Below are 25,535 nucleotides of genomic sequence, written 5' to 3' on the forward strand. Positions count from 1 at the left end.
CGTCCATCAGGCCTTCAACCATTACAGTGTGTGTGTATGAGAGAGCTCGTCCGCACACAAATAGCTTTGTAGCAAAAGTGATTTTACAAGCTAGCCAAAAGGGAGAAAGACCTTGCCGTTGGTCAGTTCATGCTCCGTTACGGTGGTTTACGACGCTTCCATGAACTACCACCATGCGGGTCGGGTGCTCCTGCTGTCCTGGAGTGCCCGCGCATGTTAACAACAGGGGAAAGCGTCCATTTACCGTGCGCACGGAACGGACGGAACACACAGCACAACACGGTATATGGCAGGCATGGCCCAACCGTTTGTACACACATTCCAACCGTGCAAAAGCCCTGTGAACCGCCCCAGCGAAACGTTTAACGCCTTTTCGTCCTTCCAGTTCACGCGGCCTGTATTACCAACGCTTTCCCTTGCCTTTTCGCACACAAGAAAAAAAAAAACGCACTAATGTGTTAACCATTACGAGTGATGAGTCTTTTAGCGCAGTTGCTTTCTTCCACGTACAGAAAATGCCGTACGAAACGGTTTGGTGGTTGGATTTTCAGAGGACTTTTTCCAGTTACAATCACCATTTCCCAACACAACAACAACACACGACAAACACTGTTCTTCCCTTAAGAAGAGTTGATTGGAATTAGGGGGACAGCAAGAAGAGCCGAAAGATGCGTAGAAGAATGGGTAGAGCAAAGTATGCCCACCCGCTCAACCGGTCTTTCTCTCTCGTTCTCTTGGTCTCTCTCATAAGACTGCTCTGCGGAATGGTATGCTATTGGAACATGAATTGCAAGAAAACGCCCCATGGTTCCTGTTCTTCTGGGGGTCTCCAAAAAGTTCATCGTATTTCACCACCACGTGGAGGTAAAGCGGACTAAGGATGGTCGATGGGATAGCAGACAGGCAGGCAGGCAGTACTGAACTTGATTGAACTCATTCAAGGCTAGCCAGCGGACTCCACGACTCGCTCTCCGACCACTTTTGCAATGCAGTCGTCACGTTCTCCCGTTGCGCGGCGGAGTAACACAGGGCAGGGGCAACGGAATTCGTCTTCGTCCGCCGGGACGTCACACGGGAGTGTGCGCCGCGGCGGTGTGCTCTGCTCGTTTGGCGAGACGTTAATGTTCCGACAGCATTTTTCGCATCGCACCCGCCCGCTATTTTTAGCGAGCAGGAGGAGAACGGTGCACCAGCAATACGGTTTGCACAGTCAGTAAATGGTGGAGGGTTTTTTTGTTGACTTTTTTGCTTCTGCATGTTCCCGGCCAGATGCAAACCCCTTCGCACCACCGTATCTTTGGCAATTTACACTTGTGGCATTGAGAAGCGCCCGCCCGCGTAAGTGAACGATGATGATGAATGAACGAACCGCAATTTAGCACCAACGCTGAGAGCACCGAAGAGTGTCAGACGAGGTAACAGGCAATTCGATCGATCTTGCAGAGTGTCTGGTATTACAGGGGTTGTTTGTGGATTTGTAGATTGTCAACAAACCAACTTCAGTACCTCAAGATTCAATCTTACTGCCAAAACGTTGGGATTCCAATGCTCCAAAACTTATGTTTTTCCAGATGCTCAAGATTATTTTTCAGAAGCTTCTGTACGTCGTTTCTTGCATATCAAAAACACCGATTTATAGTTACATTTACATTGCTGGACTAACATTTCATGAGCTAGACTAACATACTCGTGTCAAATCAGCTAAGCAACTCTACAATACGCCAAATTGATGAATACAGAGAGCAGCAGCAAACGAGATCTGCTCTAATTCAAATCCGCCATAACGCTCCGTAACATGCTGGAAATCAATCAAATCGTCGCCACCACCTTGAATTTGATTTCTTCCAATGTCTGGAATGTCTGGAATGTTACCTTGCGTTGCCTGCAAATGAGTTTTGTTTTACAAAATAGTTCTAAATGCCACGAAGCGACCAAGCCAAGCGTCGACACTCCCGTATTGGTGGGAGGTGGGTTTCGTACACTCGAATCGTACTGCAGCAAACAAGGATTCTTCAACTTCTCCAGCACCAAAAGCCAAAGACCCCATGGCAGTCGCACCACAACACAACAACAACACAAATCAAAGCAACAACAAAAAAAAACATACACATTCCACAAAAGAAGAAAAGTGCGAAGACGCAAAAAAACACTCACACAACAACAAACGGCAACGACGTTAAAAGCTCCTCTCCTCCGTTTCTCGCGTGTCCAAAACGCAACCGAAACACATTCCCGAACGTTGACCGAAATGTGTCTGATCGTTGAACTGAATTGCCGTTTCGCACAAGCGGGCAAGGGAAACCGCGGGCAAATCTGTGATCACTCCCTCCGCCAAGTCCCAAGACTTACAGACAGAAAAGCGTGCGTTCTCGACCGGTTTCACTGCCTCCGGAGCGGATGGTGTGAGCGTCAAGCAGCGTTACGCTGCTGCCGTTCTTGTCCACACACCTCTTCCCAACCACTTAGCTTATGTTTGCGCGAGTGTGATGTTTGAATATGTTGCATGGTCATTGAATGCTGCTCAAGGTGGTGGTGGAGGGCGTAATATTCGGTAGCAATCGATGATTAACCATCCGATTCGATGCGATCGTTTTGAATTCCTCAACCTCCGTCAATCCAATCACTTTTGGGGTTTGAAAGAGGGTACGAACACGTTGTTATTATCTAGCGTGCGCGGCGTCGTTGAACTAAAAAGCCAAAAGCATAGCTAAAACCCTCACCCAGTATATGCAAATGAATAGGAGAAATAGTTCTCGGGCAGCTAAATATTCAAACATATTGATTTGAATGTGTACCGGCGACAGGGCGGATTCCATGGTGTAGATGATGACGATGATGATTTAAATTCGATCGACTGCTTCACACGCTCTTCATCCATAAGTAATAACGAGAGCTGCCCATCGTCGTCTTCATCGTGCAGCTAGCCAGTGAGAGAAGGAAATCGTGTTACACCGTTGTGCCATTGATAGTGAAACTCTCTATCTCGTTTCCATTTCGATTGCCTTTACATCGTTATGGTGGTATGGTGGCTTAGGCTTCACTTTGTTTGTTCTTCTTGCCCTGGGTATCAATCCATCATTGGAACAGGAGACCCGTTCAAGTGACGATTTGCATCACACACCGACAGACACAACACACACACTGCACACCGGAGCTGAACGGCCATTTGTCACGGTAAACAACGTGCGTACCTCCCCACCGGCTAAACAACCTCCCTTTTCTCCCTTGACGTTTTGCTTATGCAGCGCGCTGCAGTGCAGCAGGGAAAACTAGGCCACAGGAAGGCCCCCTCTCGCCCGGCCCACAGCCACCAGCGTGTGGGCCCTTTTCCGGCCAGACGGACGTGTAAACATAAGGCACACAAATGCCCCTTCCACACAACCATCCAAAGCCCAGATAGCCTATATATTAATGGTTTGCCGCACGAAACTATACTGCATCTTGCAAAACGCCCAAGCGTGACAATCGGATAAGTTGTGCGCGTTTGGAAGCCTTCTCTTCACGTGGCGATGATTGAGAGCTTTATTTAACACATCGTTCACAGCGCTGTATGATTTATGGAGCTCATTTTTAATGTTGCATTTAACACTTCGTACCGCGGCGGCTTCCGGAGAAGTGGCCAAAAACACACCTTTTTCGGGCTGGCGAAAATCACTCCTACAACAACGGGGAAGACGACTACGGGCGAAAGTGCTGGCACACAGATAACTAGCAGATAGCTAGACCTGTTACTTGTATTTTCGTGCATTAGAAAACAAGCGAAATCAAAACGTTGATCGCTCAGATTGGAGCAGTACGCTTATTAGGTTTGCGCACTGGATGCAGCTACAAATGAGAGTGGGTGTAGGGGGGCTGTACGCGCCTTCTAGTTGCAAGCGAAGTAAAAAAAAGCACACAACCTTCCACAGTGCATCTGAAAGGAAGATTCAAAAACGCATCCATGCAAACAAATTTATTTATTTAATGATATACTCTCTTCCCTGCGGCGAGAGAGCTGAGGAGCTACTATTTGGCATGGTTCGACATCTCGGGCGTGTGTGTGCGTGTGTGTGTTGGCACATCCTATATTGCACCCGGATCTACCACCCTCCCCCAGTGAGACTGTGCTTTTTTTCCAGTACAGTGCGTATGCCCGATGCGTTTCATTTTCTTTCCATTCCAAGCTGCACGCTTTCCAACGGCATGGGGCGTACGAGAGACACGTACGCATGCACACGCCGCCGCTGTTTGTTGCACATTTTTCACGGTCGTATTAGCCCATAATCATGCATGTTTTTGTGTTGCACTCCTTTCTTCCACCGCCTCTTTCTTCTTTTTTTTTTTGTGTGTTACGGGCACTTTTGTACATCAGCATAGGATTGGTGTGGTGTGCATCGTTGTTGGCGGCGGCTGTGGAAAAAAGGTACAAAGTCAGCGGGGCGCAATTCTGTTTATTACCAATGACGAATTTGACTGCCAACCGGTAATGCTGACTATGGGTTGAAAGGGTGAGGAGCAAATCAATTCTCCTCAATAGCCTAGTGAACCCACCAGAACAAAACAATCCCTGTCTGAGTCACGTTCACGAGCTTCTAAGTAAGCGAAACTAAACGAAATAGAAATGAGCAATACCGTTCTCTCGTCACAAGACACACATCATCGGTAGAAGCGATTTTCGCACCGATTTAATGATATATAATTCATTGAAACAAGTTTTTACGCTTCAATACCTTTTAATAAAGCTTCAAGAACTATGAGAAAAGTTTCTCAGGAGTAAGGGTAAAGATCCATATTGGATTCGATCTTACTATCTTCTATATGCAAAATCCACCAACTTACCAGGACACTATTTGATAGTGTGTACTCTGCATCGTCTAATACTCAACTTAAATAGTTCAAGATCAACAGAAGAAGCTGGAAAAAGTCATCTAGCCTGCACGTATTGCCTATTTCCAATGATTCTGCCAAGCTTTGCCGAAGCAAGGACGCTGGACCTTCTACGTGAATAAGAAAATTCAGAAAACAGCTATTCTTTCGCCACCTAAAACGCGCCCTCGTTATCACACCATTGCACCATTCCAGCCGTTGCTGATGCAGCACAAACTGCACCGATGCAACAACCTCGCGCCAAAGCTCTGGCTCAAACAATAAAAAAATATCCCGCAAATTCTGCAAAACTGACCAGCCCGATGTGAAGGTGAAGAAGAGTAGAAAGTAAAATGAAAACAAAATTAGCCGACGATGTTAAAACAAAAAAACAGTTACCAACGAATATGCTCACTACACTTCACCACCCCCCCCCCCCCCTCCTCTATACACAGCCCACAGATGAAACGAGATATATGAAAATTGTTGCCCATTAGAGGAGTAAAAAAAACGCGTTGGCCAATTGGCTGCCGATAGAGTATACCCTTCCCTTCCCTTCACGTGCGCTAGCACCAAGGCCCAAATGTAGTCGTCGTCGCCTTTCGGTAGAAAAAAGACGAAGAAAACTCCATAGCACATCGGCGGCGGCAACAAAAAGCGGGGAAACAGTGCGCTGAAAATGTGCACTGAACAGGAAAGACGACACTGCCGGGAGGAAGAAGGCGAGGGGGAAAACAGTTTAAACTGCATCAAAGTTAGTGCAACGGGCGGGCGGGCGCCACCGACGGCAAAAGAAAACTCTCTCGCTTTGGTCAAAACTGAAAAATGTGAAAATAAGGAGCCTCAAACACACACACACGAGCCCAATCGTTTTGGAATCTAGCTCTAAAGCCCTCCCCCTCCGCTGCCTACCATCATGCTCGTTAGTTTTTCGCAGACGATTTTCCCGCTTTTCCACCGGACCAGTGAGCGGCTATAACGGTCGGTCGGACGGAAAAAAAACGAAAAAGAGGCAAGAAGGAGACGCACAGCGATCGCGTGGGTGGGTGTAGCGTACTTTCTTTGCTGGAACAATGGGGTGGGTGAGTTGGGAGCAGGAAGCCAGGGGCAAGATGCACACAGCCCTTCCTAACTTTGCAGATTAAACAGAGCATTCAGTTTTGTTTAAAAGCGGCCGCATATCAATTGTTCAAGTCAGTATCAGCAGTTGCACCGATCGATAAGCATTACAGCAGCTTACAAAAACAGCAGCTCCAGTGTAAGCAGCAGCAGCATCCAACAGCGGTGGAAGTGCATTCTCAGCCTATCAGTGCGTGTGTCACCAGTTCGAGTGTGTGTGGAATTAGAGAACCCAGCAAAAAGAACCAAACCAAAGCAGCCAGAATGTACAGCAGTAGCACCATGTTGAAGTATGTGACGCTTGCCTCGGTCATCGCGACGGCCCTCTGCGCCAGTGCCGGTGTTCGCGGTGCGTCCCGGCAGGAACCGAGCGGCGGCGAGCTGGGCGTACTGCAGAAGGTGTACGATGACTGCCAGGACAAGCAGGACTTCACCGGCTGCCTGAAGGGCAAGGCCCTGACCGCCATCTCCCGTGCTATTGATATGGTGAGGAACACGTCCAGGAGATGTTCTCAGTGTTTGTGTGTGTGATAAGTGATTAGAATCAGATGTTCCACGCTTTCTAGAAGATTGACTCTGGAGCTCTGTGGAGTAGCTAGCTAGTTTTGTTCAAACAGTTTATGATCAAACATTCGACTTCACGAAGACATTGAAGTCCTCCAACTCCAAAAAAAGTCCCTGGAAGACACTGGAAACTAATTCCTCAACATCTTCTACCATCTCCCCTCCAGGAATCCATCCCACTGCTCGATGGAATCGCGCTGGTGAAGCAGGACAAGGCCGAAAACGTGACCGTCCCGCTGCTGAACGATGCCCGTTCGATGAGCGGCCTGACCACCGTCGACCGCACTCTGCTGGACAAGGTGGAGCAGTTCCTGCGCACCCACGTCGTCCGCTTCGATATGCGCCAGCAGTCGGAGGCGGCCCGCGGCAACAAGCAGAACAAGCACCACCGCTACCTGATCGCCGCCTTCCTGACCGCGATGGGCATCGCTGGCCCGATCGGTCTGAAGGCGCTCGCTGCCATCGCCGGTAAGGCGCTCGTCATCTCGAAGGTTGCGCTCACCATTGCCGGCATTCTGGCGCTGAAGAAAATCTTCGCCCACGATCACCACGAGGAGACGAGCTTCCAGGTGCACGCATCCGGACACGATAACCGGTAAGTGTTCATTACCTAGCGGGAGGTCAATTTCCCCAAAAAAAAAACGGGAGCTAACTCTTTTTCTGTGGCTCTCCCTCTCTCTCTCTTTTTCCCCTCCAGACGAACTGCCTACGTGATGCGCCCCTCGAAGGTCGCCGCCCCGGCCAGCGTTGATCCTTACCGGTACTACTACGAGCAGCAGCAGCAGCAGCCCCAGCAGCAGTACGCTGCCCAGATGTAAGCTTTCGGTGCCACAACAACTGCTCCACTCACCAGACAACGAAACGGCTGAGTTTCGAGACAACGAACACATATGACCGACGAAAACGAACGATCGTCCCGATCGGCGGTAGGAACACACCAAGCGGACCTGCAGAACTTCTAGAATAACTCTTCACAAATTTCATCCGAATTTGTGACAGCTCCAGAAAGCCTAGGGTCCTCTTGTAACTCCTCCGCAGCCTGTCGCAGCGACGATTGTACCATGTAATATTTATTTTAATTTATTCGCTAATCTTAAAATCAATATTTGTTTCGTCCCCTCATCTCCCCCACGAACAGTAGAAAAAATACGAAAATTAAAACTGTTAAACAGTCATATTTAAAAACAAAGAGATCATGTTTTTGATTAGTTATTTGAGTTTGTTTCCATTTGGAAAGCGATTACACATCGCACTCCAATATACAGCAACCTAGCCAAAGCCAATGTGTAGGACGCGAGGTAGGGAGGGTACACGCGAACCACCGGAGCATCGTCTCCAGCCTTCGCTTATACCCCTCCCTCCTACAGCAAGAGAGTCATCGTATGTTACGATACAGGGAAGGAAGAAGAAAACAAAACGTAATTCGAACGCGGGAACCGAAATTCGGTGGCACTCAGTAGCAAACTCTATTTCGTCCAAGGTCCCGAAATATGTGCGATGGATGCCTTTGCAAGAGGGTAGCGCATAAAAATTGAACAATAAACGTATGAAATGTCTTAAGCAAATGTAAAAAAAAACAAGCGCTTCTGAGTGTTACTGATTCAATGTTGCCTATCCGAATCAAAAATGAATCGAGCGAGTGGTAAGCAAAACCAAACGAGTTTTATCGACAATTTAACTAACCAAACATGTGTTTGTTTCTTTGCAGATTACATCCATGACGAGATGGGCAAGAGAGACGACTCTGCTGATAAAAGGTATTGGAGAGAAGAATACTCGCTCTTGCTCAGTGTATTGAATCGGAATAGAAGAGCGTGCTATTTGATTCTTTAACTCATTCTTGTATGATTCGCACACTCAGCACTGCACAGCTCCTTAAATTCTTCTTTTGTGATTCAATTCACTCCCTGCTCTGACTCAACTCACTCTTTTGAGATTCAAATCACTCAATCTCTGCACCAGCTCCAAAAATCAGTGTGAATTTGAATCAGATAAGATTGATTCATAAAAAAGAAGATTATTCACTTAAATGATTCATAAGAAAACTTAGTTTAATTGAACTCACTCACTGACTCACTCTAGCTCAGTGCGCACATCTCTAGCTGACAAGTAGCAACATATCTTTATTTAACAACACACGGTCAATCAGCATGTTGTCTAACGAAAATTAAATATTTGCTTCAATATTGACATCTTCAGCACGATTAAATTAACTTGCAACAAACGTTCAACAAAATCTCTTCAAAAACAGCAATTGAAACCAAAAACATAACAATGCAACTGACCGCAACGCCACGCCAGCGGGACTTTGCTGACTGTGCTGGTGCATCCGGCAGAACCATAGCCAAAGCTGCAACACGCCAAACCAGGTGAGAGGATTAACGTCAGCAAAAATAAAAAAGAAGCCCAACCGCCAAGCCACACGAGGCACGAACGTGACACTTGAAGAGTCGATGTACCAACAACTGGGAGTATGTGCACCACCACCACCACCACCACCCCTCAGAGACAGTCCAGAGCCTGGGAGTTTCACAATGTTTACTGGACACAATTGTCCGGACTGGATTTACATTCAAGCCTGCCGAGCGGGGACATACACTCACATGCAGCCATCTAAGCACGATAAACGTGTGTCTGTCTGTGTGGACCGTTGCATTTAAACGGTCGTTTCGCATGGAGGCACACACAATGAAAAAACATGGTGGATTTTCAGTGCAACGCGTCGATGCACCCGGGCACGAGCAGCAGCACCACAAGCGTGAACGTGTCTATCCTTCATCCAAAATTGACGGCTACCAGCAGGACCTTTTTAAAAAGCGGCGTACCTAAAAAACGGTAAGAGCATGTTGTGTGCAATCTATTAATAGCAAAACACTCCCAAAAGCTGTGTCTAGCGACTGGACAGAACTGGATTAATGTGAACAGAAACACTGTTTTCCGAAATACATTCAGACACACTCATTCGTGTTGTGTGTTAAGTGTAACAAAACGGATAGATTTCCATGGGTTGTTTTTTGCCCCTTAGTTTCCCTCTCCCAGCATGCACGATCCAAGGATAAAGCGAAGTCGACGATACATCCGCCCGCAGTGCCAACGTAGCAGCCTCTTCTAGCCACCCGCTCCCGGGCACAGGGCTTGCGTGAGGATCGAATATCCGATACTTCCTGTCAAACGCTGTCAAAACCCCCGTACCACCATTACGGGGTACCATTAGGGGTTACGGGTACACACTTTGTACCAACTTTGAACATTCTCAGCCATCGCTCGATGTACCGACGTATGGTTGTTTTCAAGAAAAACATTCGGATCACTTGGTTTACTTTCAGTTTCATGTACACTTCATCTCCCGTGGCATAAGAGCTGACACTCCTGGTAGAGAAGTTTGAAGTCCAATGTTTTCCTTCCCGGTGGTCTATTATTTAGCACACTCACACATACACAAATTAGCTCTTAACCTCCTTAAACTGTATCACTTTTCCAAGCCTTTTTGTTGTCCACCGTATCTACCTCCAGGTCAGCTTAATTTGGAACACAAAAAGAAAACCTTCCAACCCGACTTCCGGCAGCGCCCGCAACAACTTCAATTAAGATGATAATTTGAATCATGTTCTTAGCGAACAAACTTTTTTCATATTTTCCACTGACATCCATCCCGCCCGCTCATCCCATGCCCACCTCTTCCCCCACCGGTAAGCAGAAAATTTCAATTTCCCAACCACCAACCAACCGCCTTTGCTGTAATCCCGGGAACATCCCCTCAAAATGAAACACTTTGGGCTGGGAAAATTCGACACTCGGCTAACCTAAGCAAACACAAGCTACGGCATGCCCTAGGCGGGTTTAATCGACGGGTGTGCGGGTGTGTCGGGTGCAATAAACAATGTGAAACCCTTGGGCCCGGGCTCGTTTAAAAGCCGACGAGCGGCGAAGACCCGCAACAACGGGCGCGCGAGAGAGCGTCGCGTGTGTATTTTTGGGCGACGAAGACCCTGGGAGTGCGGGGCAAGCAAAACCAGCGCACACAGCGCACAGGACAGCCACGACTTCCATTTTCTTACGTCACGTTAGCCCGGAGGCTTGAGACAGAGTACCTTGCTGCTGCTTGTGGCTTCCGGTCCGAAAGTGGATTTTGTGGAGCGCCAGGCGAGAAGAAGGAGCATTGGAATTGGACCCAACTTTCCAGAAGCGCTTGCTTGGAGTGTACTCCTCGAGCAGCACAGCAGCAGCTGCTCCATCATCTTCACCGGGAAGAACTGGTGGAAAGTTGTAAAGACTTCACCCAATCATGTACACAACTACCGCCGTTCGTGTTGACTCAGAACAAGTTTCGTTGCGGCTCTCTCGCGCTCTTCCGGATTCCCGTTCAACGTTAAGTGTAGTTGGGTGTATCTGAGCTGATGTAATACTACCACCCACAACACACAGACCGGTAAGTAACGCGACCAAACAGCGCCAAGGGCTGCCCCGGACCCGTGGAAAGCGTGCAGCACACAAACTTTTTCCAAATCCTCGATTATCTCTCTCCTCTTCCAACAGTATCGTTGATCAAACGAAATGCTTCTTTAAATTCATTTTACGCTAAGCACGGGAAGGAGGATTTGTGGATAGCTTTGTATTCCACGCACAAACACGTACACATTTACCGGATAAAGATCTTCCCGGGACAGAAGAAATCCAAGAGAGAAAAAATATATCCAGCAAACCAAGAAGGAGCATGAACGAGAACCTACACCGCACATGTGTCACGCAGGCAGAGCGGACCTTACGGCGGACCTTTTTTATGCTTCTTGCTTGCCCCCTTAAATGCTCTTTCAATCAATAGCAAACCGAAAATCAATCCCGAAACCCGATGAATAATAAATATCATGTTTTGTTGTTGAGAAAAATCGACATCATCCAACAATCTTCCGCTCAACAATATAGGCGCACAGAAATAAAAACGTTTTACAATCATTCAAACTGAAACGTGGAAAAGGGAAAAAAGGGCAGAATGATACCAATTTGAGCACACAATCGAAAGAGCTCCTTTGCTCTCTTTATTTATCTCTTCTTCCCGCGGGTCTCGGTGGCTCATCAAACCGCCTTCTTGTTGTTTTTTTTTTCCTCTCTCTCTCATTAGGCCCAAAAACCACACTGCACACAATTCCACCTTCATGAAACGGTTCGATGAAGCTGAAACAGCAACTTGAAGGTGAATCCCGTGGGTAACCTGTGTGTGTTTGTGTGTCAGTTGTTTCTTGAACTCTTAAACGGCCGCGGTACGCGGGAAATTGATACCGGGATGCTTTTGTGGTAAAAGCAAAGAACTTATACATAGAGAGAGCGCACAAGTAAACGATCTAGCTCCATGAAACTCTCACACTTTTGAGGTTCTATTCCCATTGCCCATTGCCGACCAGACCGGGGACGAGGAAAGTTGTTGGACCTCGATAATTAGCTCGTAAGGTTTCGGTAACGCAGCCAAACAGCGCCTCACCGTTTCAAAACTCCCGCCGCAATCCGGGGAGTTTACGAACGAAGACAACCCACCCTTAAGGTTGGGGGGAAGAAAGCAAGCTCCATGAGAAGGAAATGGAACTTGTTTGGCCTCCCCCGGGGAAGGGGATATATAGAGTCTTCCCACGGGACAATAAAATTGAAACTGGTAAGATTCAATCGTTTCGATTGATTTCAGCCTGCAACAAACCGTTCCAGCAGGAGCTGCCCCTTTAGTGAACAAATACAACACAGAACGATGGGGGAGAGAAGGAAACCAAAACAACCCGCATGATGGCAACGCGGCCAGAGCACTGCTACGGGAATGGTTCATTGATGAGAACTTCCCAAAGGCAAGAGGGGGCAAGCCTTTTCCCAATTTCTATTGCATTTTGAAGCCTTGTCGTAAGCCTGTGTAACACATCTGTTGCCCTTATTTCGGCTCGCGAGCGTTTAATAATAGGTCCCCTTTGCTACAACAATGACTTCCCGAGCTACAGTTTCCCACTTGCACGGGGGAGACACACAGCAGTGCTACTAGACATCGGAAATTGAAACTGGAAAATTTGTTTCCCCTTTTTTGATACGGTCGCAACGAACAGCCCATGGAAGGGATTAATCCTGGCAACACGCGACTCATCAACTCGATCAGCGGCATTGAGTGGCGAGAAAGTACGGAAAACTGTCCCCTTCTGATTTCCCACTGGCCCCTGCCACGTTCCATGAAGCAGTCCAAACCGACGCAGAGCCCTGCTGCAGGGTCTTGCGGGTTCATCATCAACAGCTGGTCCCCGACAAACGTTAGTGCCTTCGTTTTCTCTCTCTCACTCACTCACTCACTCACTCACTCACTCACTCTCTCTCTCTCTCTACTACTTTAGCTTCGTTCTCCACCACCCCGGGGAAAACCAACTCTAATCGGAACCGAAGCCTACGGAACGTTTGCTATCCAACAAAACCCCGGCGGCTGACAAGAACTCAACCGAAACGATGCCGCTGCTGCTGCTGTTAGAACGTGTTCCACAACAGCCCAGCAACCGTTCGCACCAGTTCTCGTTCTTGTGAATGCACACGCACACACATAGGCCCTACGACCAGAGGAACAACCTCGCTGGAAACCCGTGCGCCCCTTGTCGGGCATCGCAACCTCGTAGGGCGCACACAAACACACAAAACTCAACGGGAGCCGGGGAAATATGCTGTAATGAAGAACTCCGCGACTGGTGGTAAAGGGAAATACATTTTTAGGTTTTTTGTGAGGGTGCCTGTCGCTGCCTGTCGTCGCATCCTCGCAGCGAGTAGTTGCCACCATAAAGCGCACTGTAAGGCTTCTGCACTGTCCCTCGGTGTCAGTCAGCCGGGGAGAGAATCTTCATTCCACCGTACGCGTACACCACACACGCGCGCACGCAGCAAACAGAACGTTCGTTGTCCCTTCTTCAACCGTTGTCGTCCCTTTTTTTGGGGGTTTTGTTGTGCTGGTGGTGCATGGAGAGTCACGTTCGATTTTATCCTGGCTGGGAGATATTCGTTCATCTGTTCGCTCTCTCGCTCTCTCTGGCTTGATTCTCCCTTTCAGTTTTGGCAGCAGTGGGCCCGTTTCCGCCTTCCTTCCAGGGTTTGCCAGGGGGCTCCCTCACACGGTCTCTCTCGCTCTCTCTCTCTCTCTCGCTCTCTCTCTCTCTCTTTCCTTGCTTACGAGAGCAATCGGTAAGTTCGGGCCCGATGTCGACGGGCGTCCCCCATAACCATAACCAGCGCCATAAGTGCGCAGTGAACCCTGCACACTTGAAAGGCCATTCCTCCCCTGTCCCTTTCTCCCTTCGTCTACGGAAACCTCCACCCCGATACGATTGGAAGGCAACATGATGATAATAGGGGAGAAATTGAGGGAAACAAAAAGTCTACAAAAACGCAACACCGACACCCGACCTCGCGGCTCGAGTTTCATACACTCTGTAACGCGCTCTGTGTGTATGTGTGTCTCATGTTTATGCTGCTTCCTTCTTCCCTTACCGAAAAAGCATTAAAAAAACGGACACGCCGATAATCGGCGGCCGAGTTCTAGCGCGGCCTCTGGTTCTAATGGTTGCTGTTCTACTACCGGTAAGGCTCGCACGGGACGCCGCGAGGCCTACCAAACGCGTCATCGTTCGTCGTCGCTGGCTGGTCCGTGTTGGGGGAGTTTTCGATCCGAGTTTTCGCTTCTCGTTGGTAAGGGCCTGTACGCGGCCAGCCTTTCGCAATGCCTTTGGCGTGTACGGAATACCCTAAAACAATCCCATCGCGCTCATTGCGTGTAGCGTAGGAGCCGTGCTGATGGGAGTGGGAAGTGTTGCTAGTCTCGTTGCTGGTAGTGTACTGGATTTGATTTCTTTTCTTCCGGGACGTTCTGGAATTGGCATGCTGTTGCGATTCTTCGCTCAAACACGAGTTGGTACGAGAGAATCATCCGCATCCTAATCAACGCCAGATCTTATTATTGGCCTTTTTTGTGTGGGTGGCGTAGGCTAGAATTCGTCCCTTTGTACTCTGGGCCCAATAATCTATATACCCACAGACGCATCGCTTCCTTCTCCAAAACGTTCCGAGTGAGCTTATGTTGTATCAAGACGTACAACTTACCTAAAGTAGAAGAGAAGAAAAAACAACAACTTTAATAAACAGAAAACAAAACAGAAAAACACAATATTATAAAACTAGAGAAGCAAATAGTAAGGATCAGTCCCTCCCTTCCTTGCTTGCCCATTGCCTTCCCGCAAAATGTACATTAAAAATATACTCATCTCACAGCCCCACAGACTAACGCCACCTCCTTCGCTACAGTGAGCCAGTCAGCAACTAGACCTGTGCAGCTGCTGGAGAAAGATTGCGTCACAAAAACACACAATCGTCCATCTGCAGAGTAACTCTATCCCGCAGTGCCTGGTCCATGTGCCTGCAAAGGCACGCGGAGGCGGGCATCCTATTGCGGAAGAAACTCATTTTCTTTCCAGCAACGTCAGAACATTATGCATTTCCCTTCAGAAACACAGGGCAACAAGCGACAGAAGGGGGAGAAGACAGCGCTACACTGTCAGTCAAGAGCTGGTTGGGCCCGCGCGCCTGTGTTGACAAATTAAAGGTTTAATTGTTGCTGACACTTTACCGCGGCAAAGCATACCGAGGCTACTGTTTTTACACGGCACTGCTGCTCAGAGTGTCATTATTTACGGGTTTAAAGGAAGCAGAAGTTGTTTATGCCCACTCTTTCACCTTAAAAAAAGGTTTTAAATTAACAGCCGTTGGAAAAAAATATGAACCAAAGTATTTAAAGTTGTTTCCTTCTTCATAAAACGGTTTTGTCTTTCTATACGAGCACAATAACTCCCCTCCATGGCATATTGATTTGTACTTCATCGTGCCTGCTGCTGATACTTCCGAATGGCACCCTACACACACAGCACACACGCACGTACCTTTCCGCTTCCGTTTATGCAAAGTGCTTCTGCTGCTTCTTCCTCTTGCTGCTTCATGTCAAAAAGAAGCCCGAAAATACCCGAAGTAAACTTCCAGTCCTCTTCCGCTCAAATCCTCTACTCCCTCTTGCCCCACGGTTTTTTGGAAAGATGCCGCATCGATTCTTCCGAACTTCATCTCGCATCATCAAAACACAATGCCAACACCGAACCGACCGTCTGCTGAAGAGAGGAAACGGTGGCCGATGCTACGTGCATCATAATAATAAGGCCAAACATAGACATCTCCCGGCAGCTCAGAATAGGAAGTTCCGCGACGAACGACCGCGCGGCGGGCTTCACTTATCGATTCTTCGCAGTTCTTCGCGTGCTCTCTGGCTGTCTCTTTCACTGCTACCACAAGCCTAACACACGAGCAACTGCAGCAAAAAAAAAAAAAAACTGAGGACCTTTACCCGCAGGATGGCGAAATATTATTGCCCATTAGTCGCCCATAAGTGTGGAGCATTAGTGTGGAAGCACAACGCGTCGTTTGCCCGGGACAAAGAGCTCCAATGTGCGGCACATGTCCATTATCAGGCTGGCATGCAGCAGCTTCCGAAAACGTGCGGCTGATTCAGCAAATTGGAGGGCGACAAAAAAGCCTTTTCCCCACTAGGGCCTGACCGGACCGGCTTTATAAAGACAAATATGAATAGAACACTTTCTGCCATCCCCCCGAGAGCAGCCTGGTACCGAAAGAACGGGACGGACGTTCCCAGCGTTTCTCATTGTCCCGGGAGATCCCTTTTTGGCATCTCCCAAACCCCCAAATCTAGCGACGTAAACAGGTAGAAGCACACCCAGGAGGACCCAGGGCGAAACGATTGGCAAAACGGTTCAACCAGCCCTGCACCATCACCACCAGAGCAAGCTAGGCGATAAATTTGTGTTATGGATTGTGTCCCTTTTCTCCCAGTCTGCATTTGGACGCACCTTCGGGCCTGGAAGTTGTTTGGTAGAATTCAAAATAGAACCTCTCCATTCAAAGCGGCTTCAAGAAAGAAGCTTATTTTTAATGGCACTGGTCAGAGAGATAGGAGAGAGAGAACCCAAAGATTCTGAGAGAAAGAAAGTGATGATGTCCCCAAAATTATCAAATATTTTCCCTTTAACCTAAACTGCAAGTACTTTTCACAACGGGAACTTAAACAAAAAGGGCTGTACACTTCGGACCACGGGAACGCACAAATGCTCAGGTGCTTGTACCGGACACTCTTCTGCTCTGCACCTCTGTTTGGGGTGTCTGGTGATGATTTATCTTCGTTGGATATCAACTTCAACCCGAACACACTCCCGCCTGGACGTTTTAGTCCAATGTTAACGACCGAAAGGTCAACCAACCATAAAGCACGCTGGCTGGTGATGGCTGTCATATTTATTAAATGCCTGTCTTGCCTTTGCACCCAAATTCGGGACGGAGGAAGGAAAAGGACGAATTTTTTAAAACAGTTTTTAAGGAGCGCGCTATAAACCATTGCCAAAGTGAGTTTTGTAATAAAAGTTCGGGGAAGGTAACGTGGTGTGAGCATTCCAACAACTTTTCGGTAAGTGTCAGCAGTTGAAGATGGAACAAACCCTCGCTCAACGGTAAAGGATGGATAATCGATCCGGCATTCATCCTCTTTGTATAATAGTGTATGTGTGGGAGAGTCTTTAAGTTCCTTGTCGACAACAATGAAGGACGGGAGAATGATGTTAAAAATAGCTTCCATTCTGTATTCAATGCTGTCGCCGTTTGCTCGTTACCGAGGAGTAGCAGCTGCTTAAGCACAGTCAGAGAGCCATCATTCAAACGCGATCCATGCTCCATTCCAACTCACTAGAATCGATTCTTCCGAGCACCGCAGCAAAAGTGGGGAATAACATTAAAACCATCGTCTTTGGGCGTGATTTACCGGAACACGGCTAAAAGCTCATTCCCTCCGCTAGCTCCTAGGGAGGAACGATGCAGTTTCATTGTGCTTTTGTTGTGTAGTTGCTAAACAAACAACAGCAACACATCTTCTTTCGCTCAGCTTCGGGCTCGGTGTGTGCTTCACGAACAATTTCATTCATTTCATCTTGCAACGGTGGTGTGCACTACTATTCATCCCTATTATGCTCGGTAGCAATAGTTAGCTATAAGAGCGGAAAAAAGAATTAAAAAAATCCACACCACCAACACCACCTCCAGGAAGGACACGCCACCACCAGGGATGCAGAGTACAGAAGGGAGCGCGCGCGCGTCTATTAGCCAGAGTGAGCGACTGTGTGCAACGGTACAGAAAATGGAACAATAAGCTATGGCGCTTTTTCCCTCACCAAAACACGCTCAGCCATTCCCGGCAGGTGTTGTTGTGTTTTATGCTTTACTTCACTCAACGAACTTGGAAGTACAGTGCTGCACAGTGAAGGCCAAACGAATGTAATGGAATCCAACTAGGTACGGAGTGCATTTAGGTATTCGAATCATGTTCTCCCTCTTTGAAGATTCATGTAAAATGCACTACAGAAATCTTTTAACTACTGCTTTGGGATTGAATTCGTTCGCTCTGTGAATCAACTAGCGACTCACTCTTGATTCGTTCAGTCTGAGTAAGTCGCTAGTCAGCACAAAATCTCTGTGAATGAGAATCGACAGTTCGTACAGTTCTTTCAAGCGAGTTAACGAACTACGTTCTCCAAATTGTTTGAGTTCATTTCGTTCGTTCGTTCGTCGTTCGCCTAGAAGTGGTTGAAGCCCGTGGAATCACTGATAATCGGAAGTACAATGAATGATGACTTGCGTGCACAAATTTTTGGTAGCTTATCAGCTGCCCAAACACTGGGCAGAAGAACAAAAAATCTACCGTTCACGTTCAGTTCGTTTATAAAAATAATCCGATTCATATAGTTCTTCAAAAACGAATGATTTTCCTAACTCTGGTTGATCGCTTCCTAGAGGTGTACCCCAATAAACAGAACCGTACAATTCAATCAGTTCATTCTAAAGAACGAACGACCTACGTTAATCGAATCAACGTTCATCTGTTTTTAATAGATTATAACATACTGATTTGTTGATAAAAGAACATCCTACTCGTCTAAATGAAGAACGCCCTAGTACGCTAGGTCGTCCATTTCCTCCCATACAAATATGAACGTGAACCGTATGATCAGGACGTTCACAAAAAGAACGTCCTACTCGTCGAAATAAAGAACTTCCTAGTCCGCCAAATAGTTTTGATGGTGCATCAACTGAAATTAACGTAAGAATCACGATTCAGAATCAGTTAATCCAAATGAAAGCTCTAATCGGATCACGTTCATGAAAATGAACTGAACTGCCCATGCTTAGTGAATCCGTACCATCAGATCCCAACTTGCATTATTCAAGGAGCACACCCTACTACTTGCTATGCACATCATCTCTATGACAAGTATTCAGAGCGATTTGCTTTAAATTTCAATGCTGTAAAGAATTCAATGATAAACAAAATACTTGCTACAAGTGCACAGTTAATGAAGCAATTCCCAAATTCAAGTTTTGAAATCAAAAATGATTGTATTGACTTGCAGGCACTTTGCACTTCACATTTCAAACGAATGTTGAAACTGCTACCAACACTGTAGTAGATTCTGACAACTGTAACCACTACAATCATCGTACTAAGCCGACTAGTGATGTTAGTGCTGGAAACTACCGAACAAATACACAAGATCTTCTGATCCTGTTTTGAACCAAAACACCACCAACACGGGCATAGCCGAGAAAGTATGGTTATACTTCACGAACATCAAATCGCATGTCTCCGCTGATGATATGCGTGGTGGCTTAAAGCTGTGCTACCAACGGACGATATTAATGTTTACCGTCTCACGAAAAAGGGTGTGAACCTGGACTCGATGTCCTTCATATCGTTCAAAGTGAGTGTTCCTAAATCTCTTAGGAGCTTGCGCTGCAGTCTACTATTTGGCCAGTTTCACTTACTGTTCGGGAGTTTGTTTGCTCGTGGCCTACAAAGCAACGTGTACATGAAAGGGCTCGATTTGACCCTTCTGAGCTTATTTCGCATCGTACAAATAGTGAAAATTGCTCTTCAGCTGTGGCCAAAAACTACCCGCTCATCCGGTCATTTTTTGGAACATCGATCGCCACCCCCACAGCGCGGGATTCTATCAACCATCCGTTGACCGAGATCCTAGAGGCTATTCAACTGGAGTTTCCTCCCACACCGCCTCAGTTATCATCACCGGGGTGGGGCTTCAATCACAATTCAATCTCAGCAACAGAACGCTCACAATAATAGACCCATTCGTGATATATTACCAAAATGTTCGAGGCCTTCGCACCAAATACAATGAATTGCGCCTTTCTGCGAATGAATCAGGTTTGAAATGCTTGCCCTTACTGAAACCTGGTTAAATGAATCGATTCCAACCAACATGGTCCTTGATAGTGATGCCTACAACATTAACCGCTGCGATCGAAGCAGGTTAAACATGAACGTTCGCGTGGGGGTGGTGTGCTACTTGCATGTTCCGTTCGATATCCTTCTGTGGCACTTAACATTAATCAACCCACGCTTGAAGCTTTATGTATACGTGTTTTTTCTTTTCTAAGATTCGTCTTTATGTGGGATTGTTTATGTGCCCACCGTATTTGAGCAGCGACCGCAACTATTTGGAATCCCTTTCTGCTTTCATCATGTGATGCATACATGCAATGAAACCGAATGATCATCTTATCCTTCTGGGCGACTTCAACCAACCTGCGTTAGAGTGGTCGCTTTCTACCGTAGTAAGGCCAGATTCATCTTCAGCTATAAGACTTTATGTGCCACATATTTCTTCTTCGAATACATCCGTTCCTGTTTTTGGATATCTTAAACTTGCATGAACTCTATCAGCTGAACGGGGTGCATAACCATTTAATCATTATTGGACCTGGTGCTCTCCAACTCTGCTGCAGCAGCTTGTTGTTCGTGTATCCTGCTTCGTCACTGCTCCTGCCCCAGGATGCCCATCATCCTGCCCTAGAAATTGCGTTACCGTCTTCTTTATTTAGGGCTAGTAGGGTTAGGAATGTATTACCTTCTGCTCCTAATTCATTCAGTGTTCGTTATAATTTTCGGCTCACAGACTATCGTAAACTTAATTCATTCTATCTCGTTCCGACTGGTCTTTTTTTATCAATGTACATTCGGTCGACGAGGCTGTCCAATCGTTTAATATGCTGTTAACCTCTGCACTCCTTTCATGTACACCTATTTTCGTTCCCTCCTAATCCTCCCTGTCCAATCGTACTCTTCGCAACCTGAAAAGGATAGAATGAAATATCTTAGCAGTATCGTCTGAACCGATCTGCATTCAACTTTCGTTTATTTAAGTACGCTGCCTCTGCGCATCGCATACAACAGGGCTGTTTTGAGGCCTATTCGAGTAGACTGCAATCGCGTTTCCGTTCTGATCCAGCATCCTTCTGGCAATTTATTAGAATACGAAGAGGGTGCAATACGTTACCTATGCCTATGGTACTTGATCTCGAACTGCCTCTACGCCTGTTGAGATCTGTGAGCTATTCTCTGCACATTTTTCCCAAATGTTTTGAGCCTCCCGGTTAGTGACCCTAACCTTATTGAGGGTGGGCTTCTCTACACGCCAGAGAACTTAATTAATCTCTCCGATATTTCGGTTAGTTCTGAAACAGTTGACAGTGTTATTTGGGTTGAAACGTTTTTTTTCTTTTACTCCTGGTCCAAGGCATTCCTGCCTCTGTTTTAATAAACTGTAAGGACGTGCTGCCTCACCCACCTTGCTAAAATTTTCAACCTTTCACTTTCTCTTGGGTTTTTCCCTGCTCTTTGGAAATCCTGTTGGCTTTTTCCGGTACACAAAAAGGGCTGCCGTAGCATTGTTTCTAATTATCGTGGGATAACCCAAACATGCGCCACAGCCAAACTTTTGAGCTATGTATCCTTCCAACCATACTTCATAGTTGTAGTTCAGCTATTAGCCTAAACAGCATGGTTTATGCCTGGTAGGTCTACTTCAACTAATCTATCTCATGTCTTTTGTTTCCAATATTTTTAGATCTTTTGAGGCCGGTACCCAACTTGATGCAATATACACCGACTTTCATGCTGCTTTTGATAGTTTTACCTCACTCTTTATTATTAGCTAAATTGTCTAAACTTGGTTTTGTGATGGCATTATTAGCTGGCTGTCCTCATTTTAAGTAATCGATCATGCAGGTTAAAACCGGGTCGTACTTATCTGAGGAGTTTTTTGTACGTCAGGTGTCCCTCAGGGATGTGTGCTTAGTCCCTTCTGTTTTTTTCTTTGTTCATCAATGATGTTTTGTAATGTTTTAACCTCCTGATGGTCATCTTCTTTATGCGGATGATATCAAATCTTTTTACCTGTGTCTCTTCTCTCTGATTGTCTGAGACTTCAGCATTACCTCAATGCATTTGTTCATTGTGTCATCATCCAATTTACTTCGCCTGTGTCCCAAAAATGTTCTGTTATTTCTTTCTCTCTCACTCTCTTTCTCCTGTTTTATTTAACTATACTCTCTCTAGCGCTTCCCTCTCTCGTGTTATGTCCATCCGTGACCTTGGTATTATACTTGACTGTCTCTTTACTTTAAACTGCAGCTTGATGAGTGCTACTAAAAAAGCAAACCGAACCCTTGGTTTATTTTACGTTTTACTTTTACCTCTATTTTAGAGATCAAAGCATCCTAAGAATCCTTTATTGTGCTTTGGTAAGGCCTATTCTTGAATATGCTAGTATCATCTGGAATCCTCCCACTATTGATGGCTGTTCGAGAATTGAAAGCATTCAGCGCCTCTTTACCAGGATTGCTTTTCGTCGTTTGTTCGGTGCTGCCTCACTACCTCCCTATGAAACGCGATTGCAGTTATTCAATCTTCACTCTTTAAGCTTCCGCCGCCAAGTGTTTTCAGGCTTGTTTTATGGTGGCTTATTACTTTCTGCTACTGATGCTCCTGATTTACTCTCGTCCATCTCCGCTGTATGTTCCCCTCGTTCTCTTCGTCCACGTGATCCTCTGTCAATTGAAACACGTCATATCTTTATACTTTCATATTCAATGACCCTCTTCTGTCTGTTTCAGATTGTTAACCACTTTTACTATCTCTTTGATTTCGACTCCTCTCTTAACTCTTTCCGTAACCGTATTTTTTCTTCTAATTCCCTTTAATTATTCTCCTTAGTTTTCTATTACTCTCTTTTTTTTTTTGTTAAGTTTATGATAGTCTCTACGCTCTACCCTTGTTTTCTCTTTTCTTTTTTGCTAGGTCAAGACTAGGTTAGTTAGGCTTAGTTTTTCATGAATCATTTTGTTTTTTTGTTAGTATTTAATTAGTTTTAAGTCCATTATATTTAGCCTTGATGGCAGATATTGTATTAAATAAATGAAATGAAATGAAATGAAATGAATGTTGAATGAACACTCTTTCACTCATCCTTCAATTTTCAAGAAGGCTTAACGATTCGTACGTCCACTAGGAAATTAATACCAGAAGCACACACACACACACACACCACGCTGCGCACTTAAAATGTTCCGTTCAATTTGCTTGCAGCTGTCAATTAGTGTTCCGGTTACATGGCCTCCAAAGAAGAGTGCGCTTGCCCCACCTCTAGCCCTTCACCGGCCATTCCACACACTTCGATCCAGAGCGCTCGGGTAAATTAATAAAAATCATCACCATATGTCAAGCGTTCTTGAAAGAATTATTGCACCGCTGAGCCTGAGCCTCGTACGGAGTGAAATGCAAAATGAATTGCATGCTGCTGGTAGTCGCCGTTCTCGCTGGCTTCTTCCCCTCCCGAACAGACCAGACTCCAGTTGTCATCATCGATTCGAAATCGTACTGTGCACAAAGCTTCTGTCCTGTCCGCGCCACACAGCTCCAAGAGCCTACCCTACCGCCCTCCAGCATCCGGTTCGAATTGAACGATGATTTATGACGTAGTATGGAAATCGAGCCAAAACCCCCGTCCGAAAAAAGCTTCTTCTGTGGTGTTCGTTGTTCTCCGATGCAGAGTTTTATTTTCACATCGATTTCACACATGCGGTTTCCAATTCTACGTGATTCACATTTCTCCAATCTCCAATAATATGTTTCGAAGGAGTGACAAATGAATGCACTATCACCCGGGAATGATGAATGTGACAGTGTTTTCATCGAGAACAATTTCACAACCCAAAACCATGGCCATATTGAACAATTCTACAAGCAAACAGATACAAATCTTCAAACTCTGGAAGCTTTCAACACGTTCCGAGGGGCAGGCAAAGAAACAGAGAAAATGCTACACTAATTAAGGCACAAATCAATTAAATGTGCGATCCAACCGAAAATGGCTTGCCGTTTTCTCCTCCAATGAGTTCAACACACAACGCACTAGAACTTTTTGCCATTCCCGTTCCCTCTTTCTCCCTGGAACAAAGGCGCTGGAAAGGGCAAGGGCGGTAAATTGCACTTCGCGTTCGAGTGTACGCCCCAACGCACCGCGTGTCTTTGCGCAAATGATTAACGATTGCATTAATTAGACGCTTTACGCCCGAGCTGCAATTTTGTAAATCGCACTTTGTAATTATGCTTTCTCGTGTGTCTCTGGCGCACCACCTGGCGCGGGCTCGTCGTTCGTCAGTCTGGACTCTCGTTTGTGTTTGTCTTTTCGCTTGATAGCACGTTTTATCTTCTCCAAACAGAGCACCCATTTATCATAACACGTTTTGGGGGAGGGAAGGACGGGGAAGAAAGGAGGAAGTATGCGCTTCCTTTTCAGAATGTTTCACGATCTTGTTGTTGATCCTTGTTGTTCCCGGCTCGGTGCAATCGGAGGCGCAATTAAAGCGCAAGCTCTTTTTGGTGGAAATGACAGTTTCAGTTCGTTGAGAAACATTCTCTTTAAATGCAAAATTTCTACGCAAACAAACACATTAACTCTTGCGCATTACATGTAATATGCCTCGCCGATTCCCGTTACACGTGTGTCGGTGATGTTCACCTTTTGCAAGTCGTGCATATCAATGCACTCGCTGTGTTTATGCGAGCACGCTCCCAGTTGCTCACAATGGAAGAAACAAGGAAACACATTAAAACATTAATCATTTCTTGCATGCTCAAAGCGTCGCTCCGTGTGCCTGCCTCCTCCTTTGCATCTACCGTTGCGGATTACGATAGGAAATAGAAGAAACTTTCAATTAACTTCCACTCACCTCAACCGATTGATGAGCATTTTTCTCCACACAGTGCTTCTCAGAAAACGTAGAACCACCGGGAATGACGACAGGCACTCACGTCTACAAACGCTGAATAAATTTATGCGCGGAAATTGCGCATAAAAAATTGTTGCAATTGAATTAAACATAAAAAAAAGAAAAAAACAAACCCAACGCGGACGCGCTGCTGTTGCCTTTGCTCTTCAGCTGGCGCAGCACGAGAATGGAATAGTTGTAAACAATAACAACGCCAACCCACCAAACACCCACCCACCCCGCTGCATTCTCTTGGTGCACTACTACACGCACTCGTGTATGTACGCGTGTACGTAACGTATAGAAAGAGAAAGATAGAGAGAGAGAGAGAGAGAGAGAGAGAGAGAGAGAGAGAGAGAGCGGCGACAGCGGATGATGAGGCAAACATTTAGCAGCACCTTTCGTGTGTGATAAAAATAACTCTCACCTTCCTGCCGCAATCCCCCATCACCACCTTCTACAAATGTGTGCGTTATCGATACATTCGCGCACACAGCCTGGCCCGTTGTGTGAGGTACACGCGCCTTCGAAAACGTCACGTAACGACGATCCCTGCCGCCCGCCGCGCGCGAAACGCAACGCGCAAACGTTGACGAGGATTAAAGAGACGCAACGCGACGGTGGCTGACACAAACGCCAACCCGAGACGACGGGGACCACCACCACCCTCAACCACCGTATGGTCCCACCATATGGGGAGGCGACCTTTACCACACACGAGAGTGCGGTGCTGTATTTTATGCGCGAGTTTTGTCTACCACATAATAATAATGGTT

The 25,535-nt window shown here is 46.5% G+C and overlaps 2 protein-coding genes across 4 annotated transcripts in view; one reads left to right on the plus strand and one right to left on the minus strand.

The window, feature by feature from the left end:
• The window catches only part of LOC121591738 (serine/threonine-protein kinase NLK), a 77,919-nt gene that overhangs the window by 47,039 nt on the left and 5,345 nt on the right, over window positions 1-25,535 (minus strand). The window lies entirely within an intron of this gene.
• Window positions 5,403-8,093, plus strand: LOC121591739. Its single transcript, XM_041912616.1, has 3 exons — window positions 5,403-6,450; window positions 6,696-7,123; window positions 7,226-8,093. The coding sequence occupies exons 1-3, from the start codon at window positions 6,229-6,231 to the stop codon at window positions 7,344-7,346; spliced, it is 771 nt and encodes a 256-aa protein (XP_041768550.1). The 5' UTR covers window positions 5,403-6,228; the 3' UTR covers window positions 7,347-8,093.

The sequence above is a fragment of the Anopheles merus genome, chromosome 2L, assembly GCF_017562075.2.
Source record: "Anopheles merus strain MAF chromosome 2L, AmerM5.1, whole genome shotgun sequence".
NCBI classification, from domain to species: Eukaryota; Metazoa; Arthropoda; class Insecta; order Diptera; family Culicidae; genus Anopheles; species Anopheles merus.